The 21,190-nt window shown below is 37.1% G+C and overlaps 1 protein-coding gene across 2 annotated transcripts; it reads right to left on the bottom strand.

Moving 5' to 3' along the window:
- Positions 1–272: 272 nt before the first annotated feature.
- On the bottom strand, positions 273–16,639 carry slc6a4b (solute carrier family 6 member 4b). 2 transcript variants are annotated; one of them, XM_048188616.1, is made up of 13 exons: positions 14,416–16,636; positions 13,226–13,360; positions 12,816–13,035; positions 10,493–10,631; positions 10,261–10,395; positions 9,426–9,529; positions 7,269–7,396; positions 6,993–7,105; positions 6,278–6,409; positions 5,902–6,001; positions 4,915–5,015; positions 518–685; positions 273–375 (listed from the first exon to the last, which is right to left on the bottom strand). In XM_048188616.1, the coding sequence occupies exons 1-13, from the start codon at positions 14,633–14,635 to the stop codon at positions 295–297; spliced, it is 1,776 nt and encodes a 591-aa protein (XP_048044573.1). In that variant the 5' UTR covers positions 14,636–16,636; the 3' UTR covers positions 273–294. The 2 variants fall into 2 exon arrangements, with proteins under 2 accessions (XP_048044573.1, XP_048044571.1); XM_048188614.1 differs by having other exon boundaries at positions 273–685; positions 14,416–16,639.
- Between the last annotated feature and the right edge of the window lie 4,551 nt (positions 16,640–21,190).

Genomic DNA, 21,190 nt, shown 5'->3' with positions numbered 1-21,190 from the left:
ACGTAAACCTTAAATTAAAAAAAGAGCATCAATCATTTGTAAATTGCACAGCATGTTAAATAAGGGACTTTAACTTAAATTAAACATCAGTTTTCATTTTTTTTATATATATTAAATCTAATTGTACATCACTTTCAAATAGATCATTCTTGATTGGTAATTTCAAATGGACAAATCCCTGAAACTATGCCAAAGTTGCTCTTTACCCTTATAATAAACTCTTAGTTTGCTGTGGATACATGTTACCCACTATTTGTGGCCTTTTTATGCACGTTGCGTTTTTCTCTCAGCGGTCTATGGTACCGGACTTAACCCCATACTGTCAGCGTGGATATCTGGCAGTGTTCTCTCCGGTCGCAGACATACAGCAAGGCGCTGAAATCGGATTGAAAACAATGTGTGAACAACTGTACGCATTTTTACAATTTAGTAGACTCCTCCTGAGATCTATAAGGATGTTTTTCAAGGGGGAATCTACCAAGTGGAGTAGCTGTAATGACTCGCATGCATGTCTCACCTGTTTAAGAGAGCCTGGGGTCCACACAAGCTTGTACACCATGTATATGGGGATCCATATGAAGGAGGAAGCTCCAATGACAAAACCAACCGTGATGCTCCAGTCTGGGAACTTGTAGTCGAATAGCGTGAGGGGTTGAGGGTTCAACAGTGAGCTGATAATAATGTACTGAAGAAATAAACAGGGGAAAAAATATTTAGTAATAATTTTATATTTATATTGCAGTATTCATTATAAATGATTTATCGTTTAAAAACTTTACGTGCTCTCATTATCTTTAACCAAAATAACTTCCCCTCCCTTTTGCAGCGAAATCTCTTATCCTCTGTTTACTGGTGCGAGGATGGGATAACCTGTCACTCACATGACATCACAGCAATAGCAAACCACATCGATCCAATTACTTCCCTGATGGACAAAATCAAGTCCCACCCTACATTTTCTCGTTTGAGAAGCTGTTCCACTCAGATATGTCACAACAGAGAAGAAAAACCTGACTTTAAAGTAGCAATTCGTACATACAAACGATATTAAAGGGGACCTATTATGCCGCTTTTCACAAGATGTAATATAAGTCTCTGGTGTCCCCAGAATGTGTCTGTGAAGTTTCAGCTCAAAATAGAACATTTACTATATCACTATATCACAGATCCTTTATTATAGCTTGTCATATTTGCAGTAGCTCCTCACTGCAGTACACCAGATCCAGGGGGGTGGAGACGGGTAGGTTTAGGGATCGGTGTTTGGTGTAGGCAATCAGTACTGTGATTGACATGACCAAAAAAATCTTAAGAATCGGCTGCAGGGTGGCATTGGCTTTGCTTCTAATGTCAAACTTGTGGGCCGGGTTGGATGTCCACCGCAAGCTGCAGCAAGACGCTTCTTGTATAAAGTGGAAGGACTTGGATCTGGATCCAACCTCGCCCCCTGGATCTTGTGTTCTGCAGTGAGGACCATCTCCCTATTTGGATGTGAGCAAAAACACACCATTTTTGTGTGTGTCCCTTTTAAATGCAAATGAGCTGCTGCTCCCGGCCCCCTTTCGAAAGCTCGTGCTTTGTTTGGTTACTCAACAACAACAAAACTGGAGAATCTCACGCAGCCAAAATGTCATAAATTGTCAGTAGCGCTGTTGAGCCTTACATGTTCGAACCGGAGTCAGACACTGATGGAGAGACTCAGGAAGAAGTTACAACTTTTAAAATACAACTGGACGTTTTTGAAAGGTTAGTCAAAGACAAGTCATTTCACTCGGCGGCCATCTTTGAAACGCCTCTCGGGCATTCAAGTGCAGCTCCTATCTCTTTGAATGGGAAATTCTCCAAAGCTGTTTTCCAAGCTTTCGATTAAATTTCATATTTGAAATCTGACAACAACTGTCTCATAAATTATGTTTCTAAATGCTTGAATCATGACAAAAAACGGTATTTTTCAGGCTGGATCAAGCTAATGCACATGCGCAGTCCCAAATGCGCGTCTCTTGTGCCTCATTTTGGAGGGGCACGTCTGACTGTTTCTATAGAAACCGGAGCTTCTAAAGCCCCGGGTATACTTCAGCCGTCCGCATTCGTGCACCGACCGCATGACGTAATTTTCGGAGGGCTCGCGGCCGGCTGCACACTCCGTCCGCGTGCAGCCCAAAGCCCCGGGTATACTTCCCGGACGCGTCATGTCAAAGTATACTAAACCAAGGATGCGTGCGGATGACAGAGTTCGACACATGCGCAGTGCAATTTTTTCTATACTATTAGGCTACCAGACAACCGGACATTCGCTAGACAGGATCGGAGAAGAAAAATAGTGCAGCCACCATTGCAACATAGTTCAGAAGATACACCAATAGAACAGGAATCAAAAACAATGGAGAAGGCATGCTTTTGAGTTAACTCGTCTTATTCTTTACACACTCTTCTTCGACGACTGCACATTGTGCTCAGTACTGTGCGTATTGCCACCTAGTGGACTCTTCTTTCCTGCTTGCGCATGCACTGTGGCACATGCACATCTCGAAATTTGGGCTGTGCGCGGACGAGGTGTGCGGCCGGCTGAAGTATACCCGGGGCTCAAATTTCGAGACTGCGCAGACGGTGCGCGTGCAACAGCGCAAGTAGGAAAGAAGAGTCCACTAGGTGGCAATACGCACAGTACTGAGCACAATGTGCAGTTGTCAAAGAAGAGTGTGTAAAGAACGATTCAAAAATAAGACGAGTTAACTCAAAAGCATGCCTTCTCTATCGTTTTTGATTCCTGTTCTATTGGTGTATCTTCTGAACTATGTTGCAATGGTAGATGCACTATTTTTCTTCTCCGATCCTGCCTAGCGAATGTCCGGTTGTCTGGTAATAGTATAGAAAAAATTGCACTGCGCATGTGTCGAACTCTGTCATCCGCGCGCATCCTTGGTTTAGTATACTTTGAAAGACGCACGTGCGTCTCTTGTGCCTCATTTTGGAGGGGCACGTCTGACTGTTTCTATAGAAACCGGAGCTTCTAAAGCCCCAGGTATACTTCAGCCGTCCGCATTCGTGCACCGTCCGCATGACGTAATTTTCGTCATGCGGAGGGCTCGCGGCCGGCTGCACACCCCGTCCACGTGCAGCCCAAAGCCCCAGGTATACTTCACTTTCCTCGCCCGGACGCGTCACGTCAAAGTATACTAAACCAAGGATGCGTGCAGATGACAGAGTTCGACACATGCGCAGTGCAATTTTTTCTATACTATTACCAGAAGGATAAGTGAAGTATAAGTGAAGGGACTTATTCCCCCATATTCCGCATTGCACTTTCTCCCATTCAAAACAATATGAGTGACGCGTCTTGTGTTATTCTATAGTCTTTGGGTTAGTGGATAAATTTATGTAGTTGTTGTGGAGTTAAGTTGATTCAACTCATTGACTAGCATGTACCATCTTTTGTGCAAATCCAGACCCTTGTTTGTGAAGCAGTCTGGTGTAAAACGATTTGCTTTACTGCTTTACAGACTTTCTTTGGCACATTTTCTTCATAAAAATAAATTCAACCACAGTGTCCTCAGTGGCTCAGACAAGTACAGGTCTCTGCAGGACATTAATGATTGATGGGCGAGGCCATAAACAGAGGGGCGTTTTTGACAGCGTTACCTGATTTGCCCACGTCAGAGTGTGGGTAGGGTTTAGGGGTGGGGTCGGTTGAAGGGGATCATTTTCATTGCATGATATATAAACACCCACCAGTTTGAAAACACCCACAAATACAGAAACGCCCACTTTTGTTCCGCAGAGACCTCATACTCGGCTCAGAGGCCTGGAGTCTATGGAGACTCTGATGTTCATACATCAAATAACAGAACATTTGTAATGTTTTTTTTTTTGGTTTTTTTGGGCGAAGACATTGTATATCTCCAGCTGCTACAGCGAGGAAACAGCGGACTGCTGTGGCTCACTCAGGGTGGTATACAAATAGGGCAGATCATCACCAGTCATGGGCGGGGCTTACGTAAGAGTAGGGGGAAATCTGAAACCGTGTGTTTGGAGAGACTGTTTATGATTTATGGGGATTCTAAAAAAAAAAAGTGGACTTTCTCCATTATAGACTGGTTGTTTACACACACTGTGGACATACATCTGTGTACAAACACCTTATAAAAGTGAATTTTGCATGATAGATCCCATTTAAAACAGTGTGTCATTTGATGATGCATGTTAAAAATTTAAAACATTGAAAATTTCTTCAAAATATCCCATAATTTTAAGAGTCTTTAACAATGAATTCAGATTAGGATACTCTGTAGTTCACTGCAGTCTCTGTGTGAGTTCAGGTGGATTGATATGTTTGAGAACATGCTTAAATTGAGGCTCTGATCTGATTATTTTATATTCAAAAGGTCCATATTATCCTGTAGACCTTACACATCCCTATGGGGTCTATGGAGACTGGAAAATTTTAGAGTGGTGGACTTTGTGTCTTGAAGGAACAGTGACAAATGTCTTCTCTCCAGCATTTCAAATAATGTCCCAAACACTGTCTCAGGAGATGAGACAGGCAGCCATTTATCATGGTTTTTAAAGAATGAAAAAAGTAGAACAGGAAAATTATGATTGTGGAAATGTCAGCCATGTGTGCCAGCTCAGGCCTGTTGGGATTAGCTATAATGCATTGCAGAAGTATCTGAGGAATATTAGGCTATAAGAGTGCATGCAGTTTGACATTTGCAGACTGGGAATTGTGACCGTGTGGACAGGTGAGTGAATAAGATTATAAAGGTAATAAGGGTGGAAAGGAGGTTGTGGGTGCTTAAATAGTTTTGAGCGCATGAAAGATGACTTTAACATTTCACCGGTCGTCACACTCTAACCAGCAGTGACACTTTGCACATACTGTATGGAATGATAAATCAGAAAATCTTTGTGTAAACTTACAGCAAGAAATGCAGGGCTGATGGCAACCCAGCAAACTTTCCAGAACAATCCTGGAGTATATCCCAACATTGACTTGATATCATTGCTGAATCTGTTAATACCTGGAGAAAATTAAATAAATTTTTATATATATATATATATATATATATATATATATATATATATATATATATATATATATATATATATAGTCAATTTTGTTCATGCACACTTAGACATGATGTTTATACCCAGCTAACATGAATGTTCTTCCATAGTTATCTGGTCTTTAATAATGTATAAAACCTTGTTTCCGCCACTGAATAAAAAATAAAAAAGGTAATTGCGACTTTTTATCTCACAATTCAGACTTTTTTCTTGCAGTTGCAAGTTTACATTTTGCAATTTTTGTGACTTTTTTTCTCAGAATTGTGAAATATAAACTCCTAATTGCGAGGAAAAAAGTCAGAATTGCGAGATGTAAACTGGCAATTGTGAGAAAAAAAATCTGAATTGTGATTTAAAATGTCGCAATTAACTTTTTGATTTTTTATTTAGTGGCGTAAACAAGCTTCCATAATAATGTTAGCACAAAAACATCTATACGTTATTTATGGAAAGTTTCACAGAAACGTTTTAGTTGTATGTTGATCTTACATTTTTTAAATGTTACTACTTATTTCAAAATGTCACAGAATATTTTTACAGAATTTTCCCATAATGTTTCCAAAATAGAATGTTTCCTTAACGTTCGCATAACCAAGAAAAAACATTTTTAAAACATTTTGAACACTTCCACACCTTGTTTGCTGGGTATATAGTATACATGTTGTGAAATATTACAAATTTAAAATAGTGTTTTCTATGTTAATATATTTTAAAATGTAAATACAGCCAGCTTAATGTTTTAATATTTTTGTGGAAACTATGATACATTTTTATATCATAGTTTTATATATTTTGATAGCATTTATTTGAAAGAGAGTTTTTTGAAATAATAAATCTTACCATAAAACCAGGATACTGCTGTGGCCTCCAGAAATACTACAGCTATAATTGAAGAACCAACTCCAAATTCTTCTAGTAACTTAACCACATATGCACCACCCTTGTGAAGAAAAAAAAAGTTACATAATAAATAAAGTGCTGATTCAAACACCCCAATTGGAAATTACAAGGAGCAATTTTCAATTATTTATTTGGTGAAAACATTGATTTTTTTATGTTTACTATATCCCAACTGTCCTGCAAGATATGTAATAAAATTCTATATTATATACTCTACTATTTTCATTTTGTGTTAAGATGCTAAAATATTCTTATTGTATTAGTAAACGTCATTGAACATAGACAAACTAAAATCCAGAGGTTCATTGAAACTCACTTTAGTAAGGGTGCTGAGAGAGCCCAGAAAGCAAACAACCACCAGTGCAAGAACAAACAGCTCTCTCCGATGGGACAGGACATCTGGGTACTCGTCCATTACAGCTGTGATTATGGCCTCGAGCCCACCGAACTGAGGTAGGAAAGCACATACAGACAGAAAAAACCTATGAACACTGGAGCATATATTTACATTCATGTTTACAGCTTGCAAGGCAGAACTGTATTGAAATGTCTCTTTCTTTTTTATTCTACTTCTTCACAATTTTCTACAATTCATTTCATCATTTCAGACTTTGATGTCCCATTTTCTATTGTTTTTTGAAAACTAGGTAAGTTAAAAGTCTCACACTGGCTTACATCAGCAGTGATGTCATTGTAGTAAATGCATATTGAATTGAGCGTTTTCTTGCATGTATTTGCATAATGTAATTGGTATTTGCTTTCTTAAGTCTCTTTTAACCATCTATAGCAAAGACAGTGTTATGTATTTATTCTCATGCAACAGAAAACAAGATGTGTGCTGATTGTCATGACTACAAATCGGAAGGTGGCTCTGATGCTACATTTAATTTAAACAGAGCGTAAGCACTGGTATTTTTATCTGTCATTCATTTTTTACATAAATTACAGTACTTTTGCTGACTGCACATGCATATTTAGAAATATTTTTTTTTTGTTTGTTCACATTTACAGGCATAGTTGTATATACATACAGTGCTGTCCAATCCAAGAGTAATCATCATTACAAAGAAGATGATGGCAAAGAAAGTCGACCCAACCATGTTTGCAATTGCTTCTGGATATGTGATGAAGAGCAGACTCGGTCCTAGAGGAGGTGAGGAGTTGAAAGACAAACTTGAAGTAAAAGTAGAGATACTTTATTTGTAGGACTGAAAGTATACAGTATATTTGGTTTAAATTAGCACACTCACAGTAAAACTCAAAATAATTTAACTACAGTATTAAGATAAGCAAAAGGGAAAACTCACCTTTGTCCTTGGCTACGTCCTCAACGTTTACATTTCTCTGTTCAGCCATATATCCCAGGACAGTGAAAATAACAAACCCTGACACAAAACTTGTCAGGCAATTCACCAGACTGGTTACAATAGCATCTCTGTACAAAACACAAACAAAAAGTAACTTATAAAGTTGATTATGCAAAACTCGCCATGGGTGGTAGGTTTCTAGGGAGTTGCTATGCAGTTGATCTGGGTGGCTGCTTATTGGCCCAATTTAAAAGAGCCCATGCCCAAGTCTGTGTGATATTCTTGTCCTTAGATATGATCCCTTTAGATTGACCATATGCCTGCCTACAGTCTTACAGTAGTACACAATTCAATTTCCTCTGACTCAACTATGCGGCCCATTCATCTCTTCAAACTGGCCATAATTCTCAGTTCTAATCTTGTTTTTATATAATTTACCCATGGGGCAGGGCATTTGTTTCAGTTCAACATATGATTCATCAGATCCAAGTTCATTCTGATGGCATTTCTCCTCAGTTAGTGGACACAGAGCCAAATGTAAATAAATGGCTCAGCTATAGATAGAATCAGAATTAAGAATGAGTGGGAAACACATTGGCCAGAATTGGCAGGTCTGTTTTGTTACCAATACACCACAGTGTATCACTTAACCGTTGTTGTTCCGTTACAACATACACCACTATGAAGAGATTAATACCTTTACGCAGCAAGGATGCATTAAACTGATACAAAAGTAACAGTAAAGACATTTATAATGTTACAAAAGATTACTATTTCAAATAAATGCTGTTCTTTTGAACTTTCTATGCATCAAAGAATTTTGAAAAAGAAAATGTATCACTGTTTGCCCAAAATATTAAGCAGCGCAACTGTATGCATTGATAATAATAAGAAATGTTTCTTGAGCACCAAATCAGCATATTAGAATAATTTCTGAAGGATCATGTGATACTGAAGACTGGAGTAATGATGCTGAAAATTCAGCTTTGCCATCACAGAACAAATTAGGTTTTCAAATATATATATATAAAAAACAACAACAACAACAACAAAAAAAAAACACACACGATATTTTTTTTAGTTTTTTAGTTTTTTTTTATTTAGTTTTGTAAACAGTATTTTTGATTACTGTATTTTTGATCAAATAAACAGTCTTGGTGAGCATTAGAGTCTTTCAAAAACATAAAATTTTGAGCAGTAGTGTGTGTTGTTAAAATGACAAAAAATTCATTTATGATTCACGTATTAAAGGGATAGTTCACCCAAAAATGAAAATTTGATGTTTATCTGCTTACCCCCAGCGCATCCAAGATGTAGATGTCTTTGTTTCTTCAGTAGAACACAAATGATGATTTTTAACTCCAACCGTTGCCGTCTGTCAGTGGTATAATGCAAGTCAGCGGGAACTTTGACTGTAAGAGTAAATAAAACACGACAGACAAATCCAAATTAAACCCTGCGGCTCGTGACGACACATTGATGTCTTAAGACACGAAACGATCGGTTTGTGTGAGAAACCGAACAGTATTTATATCATTTTTTAACTCTAAAACACCACTATGTCCAACTGCATTCATCACTCGATTCGTGAGGTCTGATCGCGCTCTGACAACGGCAGTGATGTCTCGCGCGTATACTTCAATGAGTGCCATACATCACTGCCGTTGTCAGAGCGCGATCAGACATCACCGAGCGAATGCTGAATGCAGTTGGACATAGTGGTGTTTTAGAGGTAAAAAATGATATAAATACTGTTCGGTTTCTCGCACAAACCAATCGTTTCGTGTCTTAAGACATCAATGTGTCTTCACGAGCCGCAGGGTTTAATTTGGATTTGTCTGTCGTGTTTTATTTACTCTTACAGTCAAAGTTCCCGCTGACTTGCATTATACCACTGACAGACGGCAACGGTTGGAGTTAAAAATCATCATTTGTGTTCTACTGAAGAAACAAAGTCACCTACATCTTGGATGCCCTGGGGGTAAGCAGATAAACATCAAATTTTCATTTTTGGGTGAACTATCCCTTTAACTCCAACAAGGAGTATTCTTAATATCTTTAAAACAAACATGAAGAACTCATTGCAAATTCTGATGAATAGAATATATTAAAAATTCCAGTAGATCAATGCAATGAAAATGAGGGTTTTGTCTGTACCTGTAGCAGTTATTGTTGAAGGGATTGTAGCTGGACAGGGCAAGCAGAACGCCAAAACCAGGACCAAGAGAGAAGAAGATCTGTGCAGCTGCATCTACCCATACCTACAAAGCATTAGATACTGTAAATAAGGTGTGGCTACTGTAGAAACAAAAACGAGAAATGTTGATAACAGTACACGAGTAAAACTTAGAATCATCTTATACTAATAATTTTGAAAATTCCCTATATGTCAGTTTAAATTTAGGATGAGTTAGGAAGTGGTGAAGACATTGACATAACAGTATATAGGGAGTAGGCGGTGCTTGCTCACATCTGAAGATTTGTGTGAAGAGAATCGTTTGTGTGTGTGCATGAACGTGTGTGTCAATGAGTATGAGAGCCTTTCATGATGGAAAAAAATTCTAAACCAATTACGCATCTCATTAGCCCCAGTGCTTTATTTTTGCTTCTCATCACGGTTCTCTGCAGCGCTGCATCACCTTGCAAAGAGTACTGGGCTTATACTGCAAAGATCACACGGCTAGAAATATGGAGATGCAGTTTACATATTGCCTAACCTTGGCCATTTATATACCTATAAAAATATTCATTTATTTTATTTATTGATTTATCTCAGAATTTATGAAGAAATGCGCTCTTTATGTAGTCAGTTCAGCTACTAGTGATTCATGAGTTTCATGTCCAAATGCCTCAGGTCCTTTTTTTATTACTGCATTCAAAAGATTACAGCAGCAGATTTAAAAGGGAAACAGATCAGTAAAGAATGTCTAATTTAACAAGAAATCAGTGATAGTCAAAGGGAAAAGAGAGACGATAAAAGAAAAGCACTAACGCTGGTCTCCTGCAGTTTTTCCCATTTGGGATTGAGGTAGAACACCACTCCTTTCCACGCTCCTGGCAAAGTGGCACCACGGATCATAAGAATCAACAGCACTACGTACGGCAGGGTGGCGGTCACCCACACTACCTGAGAGAGACATAAGGATGAGAGGGATTAGAATGGGTTGATTTTTTTTCTCAGAAAAATAAAGCATGTTTCGTTTGGTTTTTAAGGACTTAGTAACCTTTCCTGAAGTCTTGACTCCTTTCCACAGGCTGAAGTAGACAATGGTGAAGATGAGGAAGAGGCAGAGCATGAGCTGCCAGCGAATGTATCCCACGTTCCCAAGCCCAGATGATTCATGAACTGCCAAGACATTCCTCCTGTTTTAAGATGGATTTACAAAGGTGCAGTCTGAAAATATTCATTATTATGCTCTCAGTGACCTGAACCACAAAGCAGATGCATGTAATACTTCAGTGTACACAAGTTTACAGGAATATATACTGCACTATAAAAAAGGTTCTGAAATGTAAGAAAGAAATGTTGGCACATTATAAAATATGAAAGCAGTTCTCCCCAAATAGAATAGTTTTATAAATTATTTTGCAGTTATTTTGGATTAAATTTAGTCCATATTGGCCCAGTTTCACAGAGAGGTCTTAGATTAAGCCAGGAGTAGGCCTTAGTTAATTTACCTCTGGTTTCACAGACAAAAATGTATCTTAAAATATGTCAGTGCCATTATTTTGTCTCAAGATGCACACCAGTAATGTTTTTTTCTCTAAGGCACATTTATAAAAGCTACTGAAATGCCTTAATTGAACTAAGGCCTAATCCTGACTTAATCTAAGACCTGTCTATGAAACCAGCCTTAAGTAGCTTTTATAAATGTGCCTTAGAGAAAACATTACTGGTGTTAATCTTGAGACAAAACAATGGTACTGATATATTTTCAGGTATGTCGTTGCAAGTTGCATTCAGTTAAAACAGCTCAAACATGCATTTTAGTCTAGGACTAGGCTTAAAGGGTTATTTTCAATTTATTCACCCTCAAGCCATCCTAGGTGTATATGATTTTCTTCTTTCAGTCAAACAAAATCGGAGTTAGGCCTATATTAAAAAATATTCTGGCTCTTCAAAGCTTTATAATGGGAGTGCATAGTAACAGATATTTTGAAGCACATCCATCCTCATAAAAACAATCCATATGGCTTCGGGGGGTTAATAAAGGCCTTCTGAAGCGAAGCAATGCATTTTTCTAAGAAAAATATCCATATTTCTACCTTTATAGACTATAATCATTAACTTCCGGTAACATCCGTCCGCGCGTTCACGAGAGATTCGAGTTCCAGCGTATGACACGGGTGTAGCATAAGCTTGTAGTAGACGCCTCTCGCTTTTCAAACAAATAGAGCTGGGCAACAAACTCAAGCTCTTCCGACATTTCTCTTTTAAAATTCTCGTTTTAGACTTCTAATTTGGTGTTTTGTTTTGCTCTATCCTGCGCTTCCGTGTTCATCAGTATGTCAAGCGTCTTGCGTTCAGAGGCAAGCGATTCTAGTTTATAAAATTCTAAATATGGATATTTTTTTTACAAAAACATATTGCTAAGCTTCAGAAGGCCTTTATTAACCCTCTGGAGCCAGATTGGATTGCTTTTATGATGAGTGGATGTGCTTTTTTTGGGCTTCAAAATACTGTTCACTCCCATTAAAAGCCAGAATATATTTTAATATAACTCTGATTATGTTGGACTGAAAGAAGAAAGTCATATACACCTAGGATGCTTGAGGGTGAGTAAATTATAGGGTGATTTTCATTTTCGGGTGAACTAACCCTTTAAGTCTTGTCTGTGAAACCGGGCATATACTTACTATGCTAAGTCAATCCTTTTAAACTCGACTCACTAAAATCTATGTTTGCACAGCAGATATGTTAAACCAAATGAGGAAAATAATGTTAGAAAACTCTTTTCAGATTGACACTGGTGACAGTGCTGGGTAGTAACTGATTATATGTAATTTGGATTATTCAATCAGATTTTAAATATTAGATACTTGTAATTAGATTATATTATGTTACTCATAATCAGACTATCTTTACATTTTTATTGATTACATCATTCTTTAACATTCATAAAATGGCGTTAAATTATTCATAATTTATTGATTCTCACTAATTATTATATATATTATATATAATGTAATGTTAATGGACTTTATTTTGTTGATGACAAATTTTTTTGTTCTCTTTGTATTTTTATATCACTATAATACAAGATTATCGTATTCAAATATATGTAACAAACAAGTTAAGGATAAATTTAAGGTCAAAAGTAATCTAAAAGTAATCAAAAAGTAGTCAGATTATCAGTCAGTGTACTAAAGTTAGTAGTTATCATGTAATCTGTATTCAGTAATTGACTACCCAGCACTATATATATATAATGCCCACCTCCGTCGTTTCTTTTTGCTACATCTAGCCCTCATTTTCCTCTCCTGCTTCCATCTTTCTTTCTCTGCCATATTTGCCTCCTTTCAGTGCAGACACTTACGTGCACTTACGTGTAAAACTCCTCGGCAGGTGAGCGTGAATAGTTTGTCCAGGTTACGTTATCTTTCCCAAAGTAGTTAGTGCAGTTTTCTGTGTTCCATTCATTATCACAACTGGTCCAGGGCAGAGTGCTGCTGAACGAGGAGTAGAAGTAGAACAGAGCCCAGGCGATGATGGTGTTATAGTAGAAGGACACATACAGTGCAATGATGCAGATGGCGAAACCAATACCTGACAGGGAAGGGGAAATGATGTCAGTGTTTTGTTAATGAAATCTCTCAGTCTAATATAGTCTTTTTTTGTGTGTCTTTTTCCATCTCTCTCTCTTTTCGTTTCTTTCTTTTTTATATCCATCCAGACTTCAAAGATTTAATGCAAAAAAATTACACTATGAGACAGAATTAGATGACATTAATCTTACCTTTAAAAATAGGGCAAATATGTTTCCATATGGATATGGCACCTGTTCTGTGAAACTGTCCCAGAGCTAACTCCATGTAGAAAAGTGGCACCCCGCCGAATACAGCCATCAGGACATAAGGAATAAGAAATGCACCTAAAGAACAGAATTATAACAGGTCAAACTGTTTTTTTTTCCCTCACAAAAATAAGAGAGATTAGCAAGGAAGAATTTGCAGACTTTAAATAAGCTCATTAAAAAACAAGTACTTAAATCCTCCATTAATTAAATGTTGTTCTGTAAGTTGATAAAGCATGTTCCAATTCATATCATTAATAGGCTTGTTGAGAAGAGATATGTAGTCAGACACTTGTTGATCTTAATATCTGCCCTGTTTAAAAATCATGAATAACTTTCACATGACTGATGCTTGCCGCTGGCAGTATCTGCTTCACAGATGTTCTGAGGCAGGAGTTTAAATAAACAGAATTAAGCATTATTTAATTTATTGAGAAAACAAACAGAAAAAACTTTATTGAATCTGGTCAGAATGCACTGTATATCTACATGGGAAACCATGTCATGTGTGAAAGAGAATGAAAAAAAAACAACAACAACAACAACAAAAAAAAAAAAAACATTTTGCCACAGATTTCAGTATCTTTCTACTTTAGGTTTGTTACATCAATAGTTTTTTTTATTATTACAAATATATTAGACCAAATCTTATAGCCTATTCTTTCTTTCAGTTAGCTTATAAAAATATTGGGTATATATATTCCCCTTTGATAAATAATTATTTGAAATTTTATACACTGTAAAATAAATATCATGATGATGATGGATAGAAACATTTTCAATAAATTTAATTTCTACTCGTTTTTAATGCGATTTTTTTTTGCTTAAATTCTACACACCTACCTTTTCAATTTTAGTAGGCTTAAAATGTTTTGTGTAAAAAATGTTCCGAAAACTGTTTCTGTGCTTATTTGGTAGCTAAGAGGTTTGTTAAACGCTTAAAATGAACAAAACAATAATTTCAGCACCGTGGACAGTTCATCCGCCTAAAGTAAGACTGACACCTGCACTTAAAATCAATTTCACTTCTCAAAGTAATAAGACACAATTTAACAGTTTTTGTTACTGATTAGTATTGCGTAATGTAATACAAACTGTTCATAAAAGTAAAAAAAAAAAAAAAAAACTCTTACCGCCGCCGTTTTGATAACAGATATATGGAAATCTCCAAACGTTACCGAGGTCTACCGCAAACCCAATAACTGATAAAAGAAAATCCATTTTTTTGCTCCATTTATCGCGGGATTCTGTCTGAATGATGACGGGCCCCGGGTTGCTGTTGTACCCGGCGTTGTTTGGAGGACCCGGGGCGCAGAGGTTCCCGTGAGCGATCACTTGCTCTTGGTGGGGCATCTTCGGTGGTTCGGTGGTCCGGTGGCTTGGCAAAATGCAGAAGTACTAACAGACTACGTAGGAAATGGCTTTTGTGAGTTTTTTTAAATGTAAAAAGTAGTAAGAATAGTTTTTTGTATTATGCTCGACGTGCGGTCAAAAGAGTCTGTGCGGGGGACCGCAGCATGCTGCTGTGGTTGATTTCCCTGCTGGTGGGAGTAAGAGCTTCAGGATTAACCAAGAGTCCCCCACCTGAGCGCGAGAGCTGTGATCGAATGAGATTACACGCGGGAGATGCGCGCGACACCATCACTCACCCCTGACATCCCGCGCGCCCAGCACTGCTATCACTCAAATATAGACTTTTCCAAGAGCGCGCTTGAGTCCTCAAGAAATATTGCTCTATTTGTCAACGTAATAACGACAATATTATGAAGAAGAGGAAATAAACGTATGGTCAATGTGTACTTTTAATGGACATATTACAGTTGTTTCAGAAATACCATATATAAAAATATAAATATATATAAAATTTTGTAAATTTAATACTTTCTTATTTTCCCTCAGCTGGAATTAAAGCTATAGAACTTGTTGAGCCAGTAACAAACCAGGTACTGTTCATACTTAATGTAATAAATATATGATCATAGTAGATGGTCAATCAGATAGTTAGCCCACAATTCTAAAACCAGCTAATGATCACCTTATATAACTATAGAAACCAGTGTACTGTAAATAGCCAAACACACTAAAACAGCATTCATGGTGGTCTCAAATTATAAACTGCAGTGATAACTTTGAATTTAATTATTGATGAAGAAAGCTATGATAACTTATCAAGTAGAACTGACAGTAATGATTGTGACAAGTTAAACAAAGATTAATTTTCCAGCAGAACCTTCATACCGTTTACTGATTTTGACTGAGCCTGCATCATCATTTGGTTACAGAATCAAATAGTCAAAAAATAAAATTACATGAGGCATATAGATGACAATGGCAACAGAGCTATAGAAACAAATACAAAAAAGTCATTTTGAAGCACCCACAGTACAATATACATTTATGTATGGGATTTAGACATGAATATTTTGGAAATAAATATTTTTTATATAGCGGGATAAAATGACAACCAAAGTAATAAAAGATACTCTAATTTCAGTTTTTTTTTTTTTTTTAAATGTTGAAACTGGGGGATTGAGGATTGTTTTTGTTTACGCAAGATGTTTATTGTCTTCACCTGTCTTGTATACCTTGCATTAGGCCATTGTATTGGATGAAGAATGGATTGTGAGGCTTCAGACCCATGTTATTTTGACAGCAGAGCAGTGTGAATAACATTTTGAGTTTCTCTGGCTTCCTGAGCAGACAGATGTAATATTATTTACTGGAGATCCAGGAGAGTGTATCTGCTCTGTGGTCTAACTGTCCTCATTAGGTAAACCTAATAAAAAGAGTTTGAAATCAAATCCACAGCTTTTAGCACGGGCTAATCGAAAAACTCCTAACTGGATATAGAGACTGAAGTAATCGTGTAGGGCAGTGGCCAGAGAGTGCAGCAAATAAAGTTAGACTCTCAAAATGGAAGCCTCCGTGAGGCCTGGATCATGCCCAAGTGAAAGAGAAGATAACTGAAGTCCACATAGATTCATAAGACAGGTGCGACTGCATATGCACATTTATTGCTATTCATTCTGATTACAATATGCTGAAAATATACTGCAATTAATTGCAGCTTCATGAGTTGTAACAGCAGGAAAATTATTAATACCTACTTTAAATGTAGTGATACATTATTGACTTTTTTGTAGGTACATTGAATTCTGGGTTAGAATTGGTTCGGCATTCTTCTCTGTCCAACTCCTTAACGTACCCATCCTGCAAATACAGTGAAATCACTTGATTTAAGAAATTTACACTTGCAGGAGAAATAATCATGTCATATCTGTATATTTGTAGGTTTTCAATTTTTTCTATGCCAAGGACCCCCAAAATATGATCATCCTCATGAGATGGACCCCTGTTCTAAAATTTAAAAGGCAGTTATTTATTTATATTGTTCTTAGTATAAAGACCAAATTAATACTGTGGAAAAGTGTATATGTGTCGATTATGTTACATTACATTTTTTCTTTTCTTTGTACTGTATTATTTAAATCAAAATTTATTTATTTATTGTTATATTTATATTTTACAAATGTTTATTTTAATATTTTTTTATTTATTTTTATTTAAATCAAAATGTATTTATTTATTTTTTATTTTTAAATTAATTTGTTTCAATATTTTCTATTAATTGTTTTATTTTTATTTTTTTACACTGATTTTCTCAAATCTTTTCCATGGACCCCCTAGCACTTTCTGTGCAGCCCCCTGGGAGTTCCCGGACCCCAGTGAAAACCCCTGAAGGAGCACGCCACATATTCTGATTGGTCAATCGTGCCATCCAGCGGTAAGATATTTCCTAATAGTCTAATATTTCCTTCACAGTTGTCAATGTTAGCAGCAGATCCTTGAAGTCCAGTAAGTTGCAAGGTGGGGCCTCCATGGATCGGACTTGTTTGTTCAGCACATCCCTCGGATGCTTGACTGGATTAAGATCTGGGGAATTTGGAGGCCAAGTCAACACCTCAAACTCATTGTTGCACTCCTCAAACCATTCCTGAACCATTTTTGGCTTGTGCCAGCAGGGTGCATTATCCTGCTGAAAGAGGCCACAGCCACCAGGGAATACCGTTTCCATTAAAGGGTGAACATGGTCTGCAACAATGCTTAGGTAGGTGGTACGTGTCAAAGTAACATCCACATGTATGGCAGGACCCAAGGTTTCCCAGCAGAACAAGCATCACACTGCCTCCGCCGGCTTGCCTTCATGATTCATCAGACCAGGCCACCTTCTTCCATTGCTCTGTGGTCCAGTTCTGATGCTCACGTGCCCACTGTTGGCACTTTTGGCGGTGGACAGGGGTCAGCATGGGCACCCTGACTGGTCTGTGGCTATGCAGCCCCATACACAACAAACTGTGATGCACTGTGTATTCTGACACCTTTCTATCAGAACCAGCATTAACTTCTTGAGCAATTTGAGCTACAGTAGCTCGTCTGTTAGATCGGACCACATGGGCCAGCCTTCGCTCCCCACGTGCATCAATGAGCCTTGGCTGCCCATGACCCTGTCGCTGGTTCAGCACTGTTCCTTCCCTGGCCACTTTTGATAGATATTGACCACTGCAGACCAGGAACACCCCACAAGAGTTGCAGTTTTGGAGATGCTTTGACCCAGTCATCTAGCCCTCACAATTTGGCCCTTGTCAAACTCATTTTTCCTGCTTCTAACACATAAACTTTGAGGACAAAATGCTGACTTGCTGCCTAATATCCACCCACTAATAGATGCTGTGATGAAGAGATAATCAGTGTTATTCACCTCACCTGTCAGTGGTCATAATGTTATGTCTGATCGGTGTATAAGTCAGACAGATCATACAGATAACTAAAATATAGGAGCTATAGATTGTGAATATTTCTCACTCTTTAACACTCAATGTGGTACCACTAGCTTGTTAAACCTCATATTATTTTTGAACATCTAAGCACATGCCAATAAAATGGCAATGAAATTTCAGTATATACATAATAAAAGATCACTTGTTGTACAACACAGCAGGCATCAGTATACACTCAAAAAAATAACTCTTTGAACAAACATAAAAAAATCATAGAACGGAGTTCCACATGATTAAGTTGCTTTATTTCAGCATTATGCAATTCTGTTATTCCAATTTAATGTACTTACGTTGGGTCAACTTAATTTATTAAGGTTGATTCGACTTATTTATTATGGTTGTGCACAGCTTAATTTAATAGTGTCAACCCAACTAATTTGCAATGTTTTGGACCAACTCGTTTACTTAAGTTGATCCAATCTATGCAATTTAAGTTAGCCTAACAAAAGTGCTTAATGCTGAAAGAAAGCCATTTTATCACACGGAAATCCTTCCCATGATTTAATTACATTAATTCAAATAATAGCTTTTGAGTGTTAATAAATTAAAACCTTTTTACCATACACTCAAAAAAAAAAAAAAAAAAAAAAAAAAATTACACTTTAAACTAACTCAAGTCAATTATGGACAGTGTTCTGTGTTAGAAATCTAGATGTGATACAGGATTCATCCTAAATTGCCTTAACCAAAAACATTGTAAAGCCTAAATTGATCATAAGTCCATTGGTGGTAATTTGAAAGTTTGTTAGCAGGTTCTCAACCCAAGCACAAGTGCAACACTTCACCACAATGGTAACCCTAAAACTATTAATTAACAGAAATTTTTAAATACCAACATAATAGAACAGTAAACCTTAAAAAGTCTTTCCGTTTTCTCATGTTGCTAAAAACTGCTTAAAATAGCACTTTATTTCAACATTTACACTCCTAGTTCAGCCCCTTTGCAAAGCATGATAGGAAGTGAAAATCCTGTTTGATTGAGTCCTTGTTGGGTTTACTTGATTGAAACATGTTATTTTAATATAAAAACATCAAGTTAAGTAATTGTTTCAACTTAATTTAACATGAAGCAATTGAATTTGAAACAGAAACCTAATACAATGGTGTTGAATCAAAATAAGTTGCTTAAATAAAGTGAACAGCATCAAAAATCATTTTTTTCAGTGTAGTAACGCACAGCAACCAAGAACTTGGCTGATGCTCACAATCTGCTATCATAGGTCATTTGACTGGCGAACGCCAGTAACACACCACAGACTTGCGCTCTCTTCTTTCATACAAACGCAACTGCTGTATCTTGCATCTCAGATTGTAGTGAAAATTACCTCAGATGACTTATTAATATTACTGTAATACTGCAGCAGCGATCTTCTTGTTGCTAGTCCGATTGTTTTGTACATTGTAACGGACTATATTTTATTAGAGAAAGTTTAAAAATGATGAGTAGCTGTGTAATAAGAGGGATGAAGAACAGTCACCCAGTAATTTTTATATTTATATCATTTAAATTACATTAAGACACCATTACCACCTAATATGAAAGCAAACTCACAATTAACTACAGCTTCTAGAATAATTCTTACAGGAACTATATTGAAACCATTTCCTGTGATCTTTGACAATTGAATATCTTTTCCCACCTGAGAGGTTATTTACCTGTAACTTGAACTTGTCATTGGAAAAAAGACCTTATTTGTCTGCAGTCCTGTAACAAAATCCGACAATGACTTCATTTTCAGCCTTGCACTGCTATTTAAAGAATTATATGTCACTGCCCGGTACTGATGCCCCTCCTTAAACCAAGACCACTCATTTTTAAATATTATTCACATGAGACACCAACCAATACTTGCAGATTTTTCAGCCAATTGAGTTTATTTATTGGCTGAGTACGTCTTGGCCTAGTTATGTAATGGATAAATATAACTTATAAACCAAGAATGGAGTTCTTTTTGGGTCGTGTTCAAAACGAAACAATACCTCAAAGCTGCATTCTACACGAGTAATGGATTGCATGATTGAAGTTGCTTTGGATAAAAAGTATCTGCTAAAAGGGAGCTAACTGCATTAGGCCAGTGTAATAGGAAGTTATTTTGGCACTGTAGTAGGGCTTTTACAGTGCAAACTACATCTCTGATAGCTAAAATAAACCAGAACCTTTAGGATGGCTTGCCAGTTTGCTAAGATTTATTCATAGTCAATATACAAGTACTTACTCCAGAGTCATTCAAATAATGAAGTCATGTTTAATGTATGAATTGATCTCTTGCTGTTGTGTCAGAGGTACATCAAAGCAATGATTTAAAGTATTATGGATCACCAGAACCTGAAATGACCCTGATACGTCTTACATGAATCTTGATTCTTGTGAAACGTAAGCTGATATATTCACACATGCTTTGATGTCAAATGTGACATAATAACACTCAACCTTTCATATGTTCTAGGGAGCTGATCTGAAAATAGTTTAGATGTTTCTCCTGTGATTACTAAGGGTAAAATGGAAGAACAGGCATCGGATCAGGTTAAAAGGGCAGATTAGTCCCGGAGCGCAACAGACCCCCTACAATGAAGCCTAGGCAAGTTGCTGGGTGCTCCTGTCAGGGGGAGTTTATGTGTGCGGTTAAAAGAACATCAGGCTGACAGGGACTCCCTCAACATGCCTTGCTGCCCATCAGTGAATGTCTACTTGGATCACACAGGGCCGTAAGCAGAGTGCTGCTGAATGGCAGACTGACAGCTGCTTTATCGCGTGAATACAAGCCTGAAGTCCAGAACCAGCTGTTGCTTGTTGTAGCAGCATATTATAAATTAGTTCATGTCTTTTGCACTACATTCTACCTGCATAATGATAATCATCATGGATTTCTTTGTTGCTTTTGATAATAATGGAATTCATTGGAATTAATTCTTTTTTTTTCATAACCATCACCCATATATATATATATAACATTATGACCACTGACAGGTGAAGTGAATAACGACCTCTTTGTCATGGCACCTGTTAGTGGGTGGGATATATTAGGCAGCAAGTGAACATTTTGTTCTCAAAGTTGATGTGTTAGAAGCA

This window comes from Megalobrama amblycephala, linkage group LG4, assembly GCF_018812025.1.
Source record: "Megalobrama amblycephala isolate DHTTF-2021 linkage group LG4, ASM1881202v1, whole genome shotgun sequence".
NCBI lineage: Eukaryota > Metazoa > Chordata > Actinopteri > Cypriniformes > Xenocyprididae > Megalobrama > Megalobrama amblycephala.
Note: the sequence above shows the minus strand (reverse complement) of the source record. Positions and strands in the feature narration are given on the sequence as shown.

Excerpts from the sequence above, each read along its gene's own strand:
- slc6a4b (XM_048188614.1), bottom strand. The coding sequence starts at position 14,635 with ATGCCCCACCAAGAGCAAGTGATCGCTCACGGGAACCTCTGCGCCCCG. Across the intron at positions 9,530-10,260 it reads AAAAACTGCAGGAGACCAGC|GTATGGGTAGATGCAGCTGC; the intron begins GTTAGTGCTTTT and ends AATGCTTTGTAG. Across the intron at positions 686-4,914 it reads TCAGCCCTGCATTTCTTGCT|TACATTATTATCAGCTCACT; the intron begins GTAAGTTTACAC and ends TTATTTCTTCAG.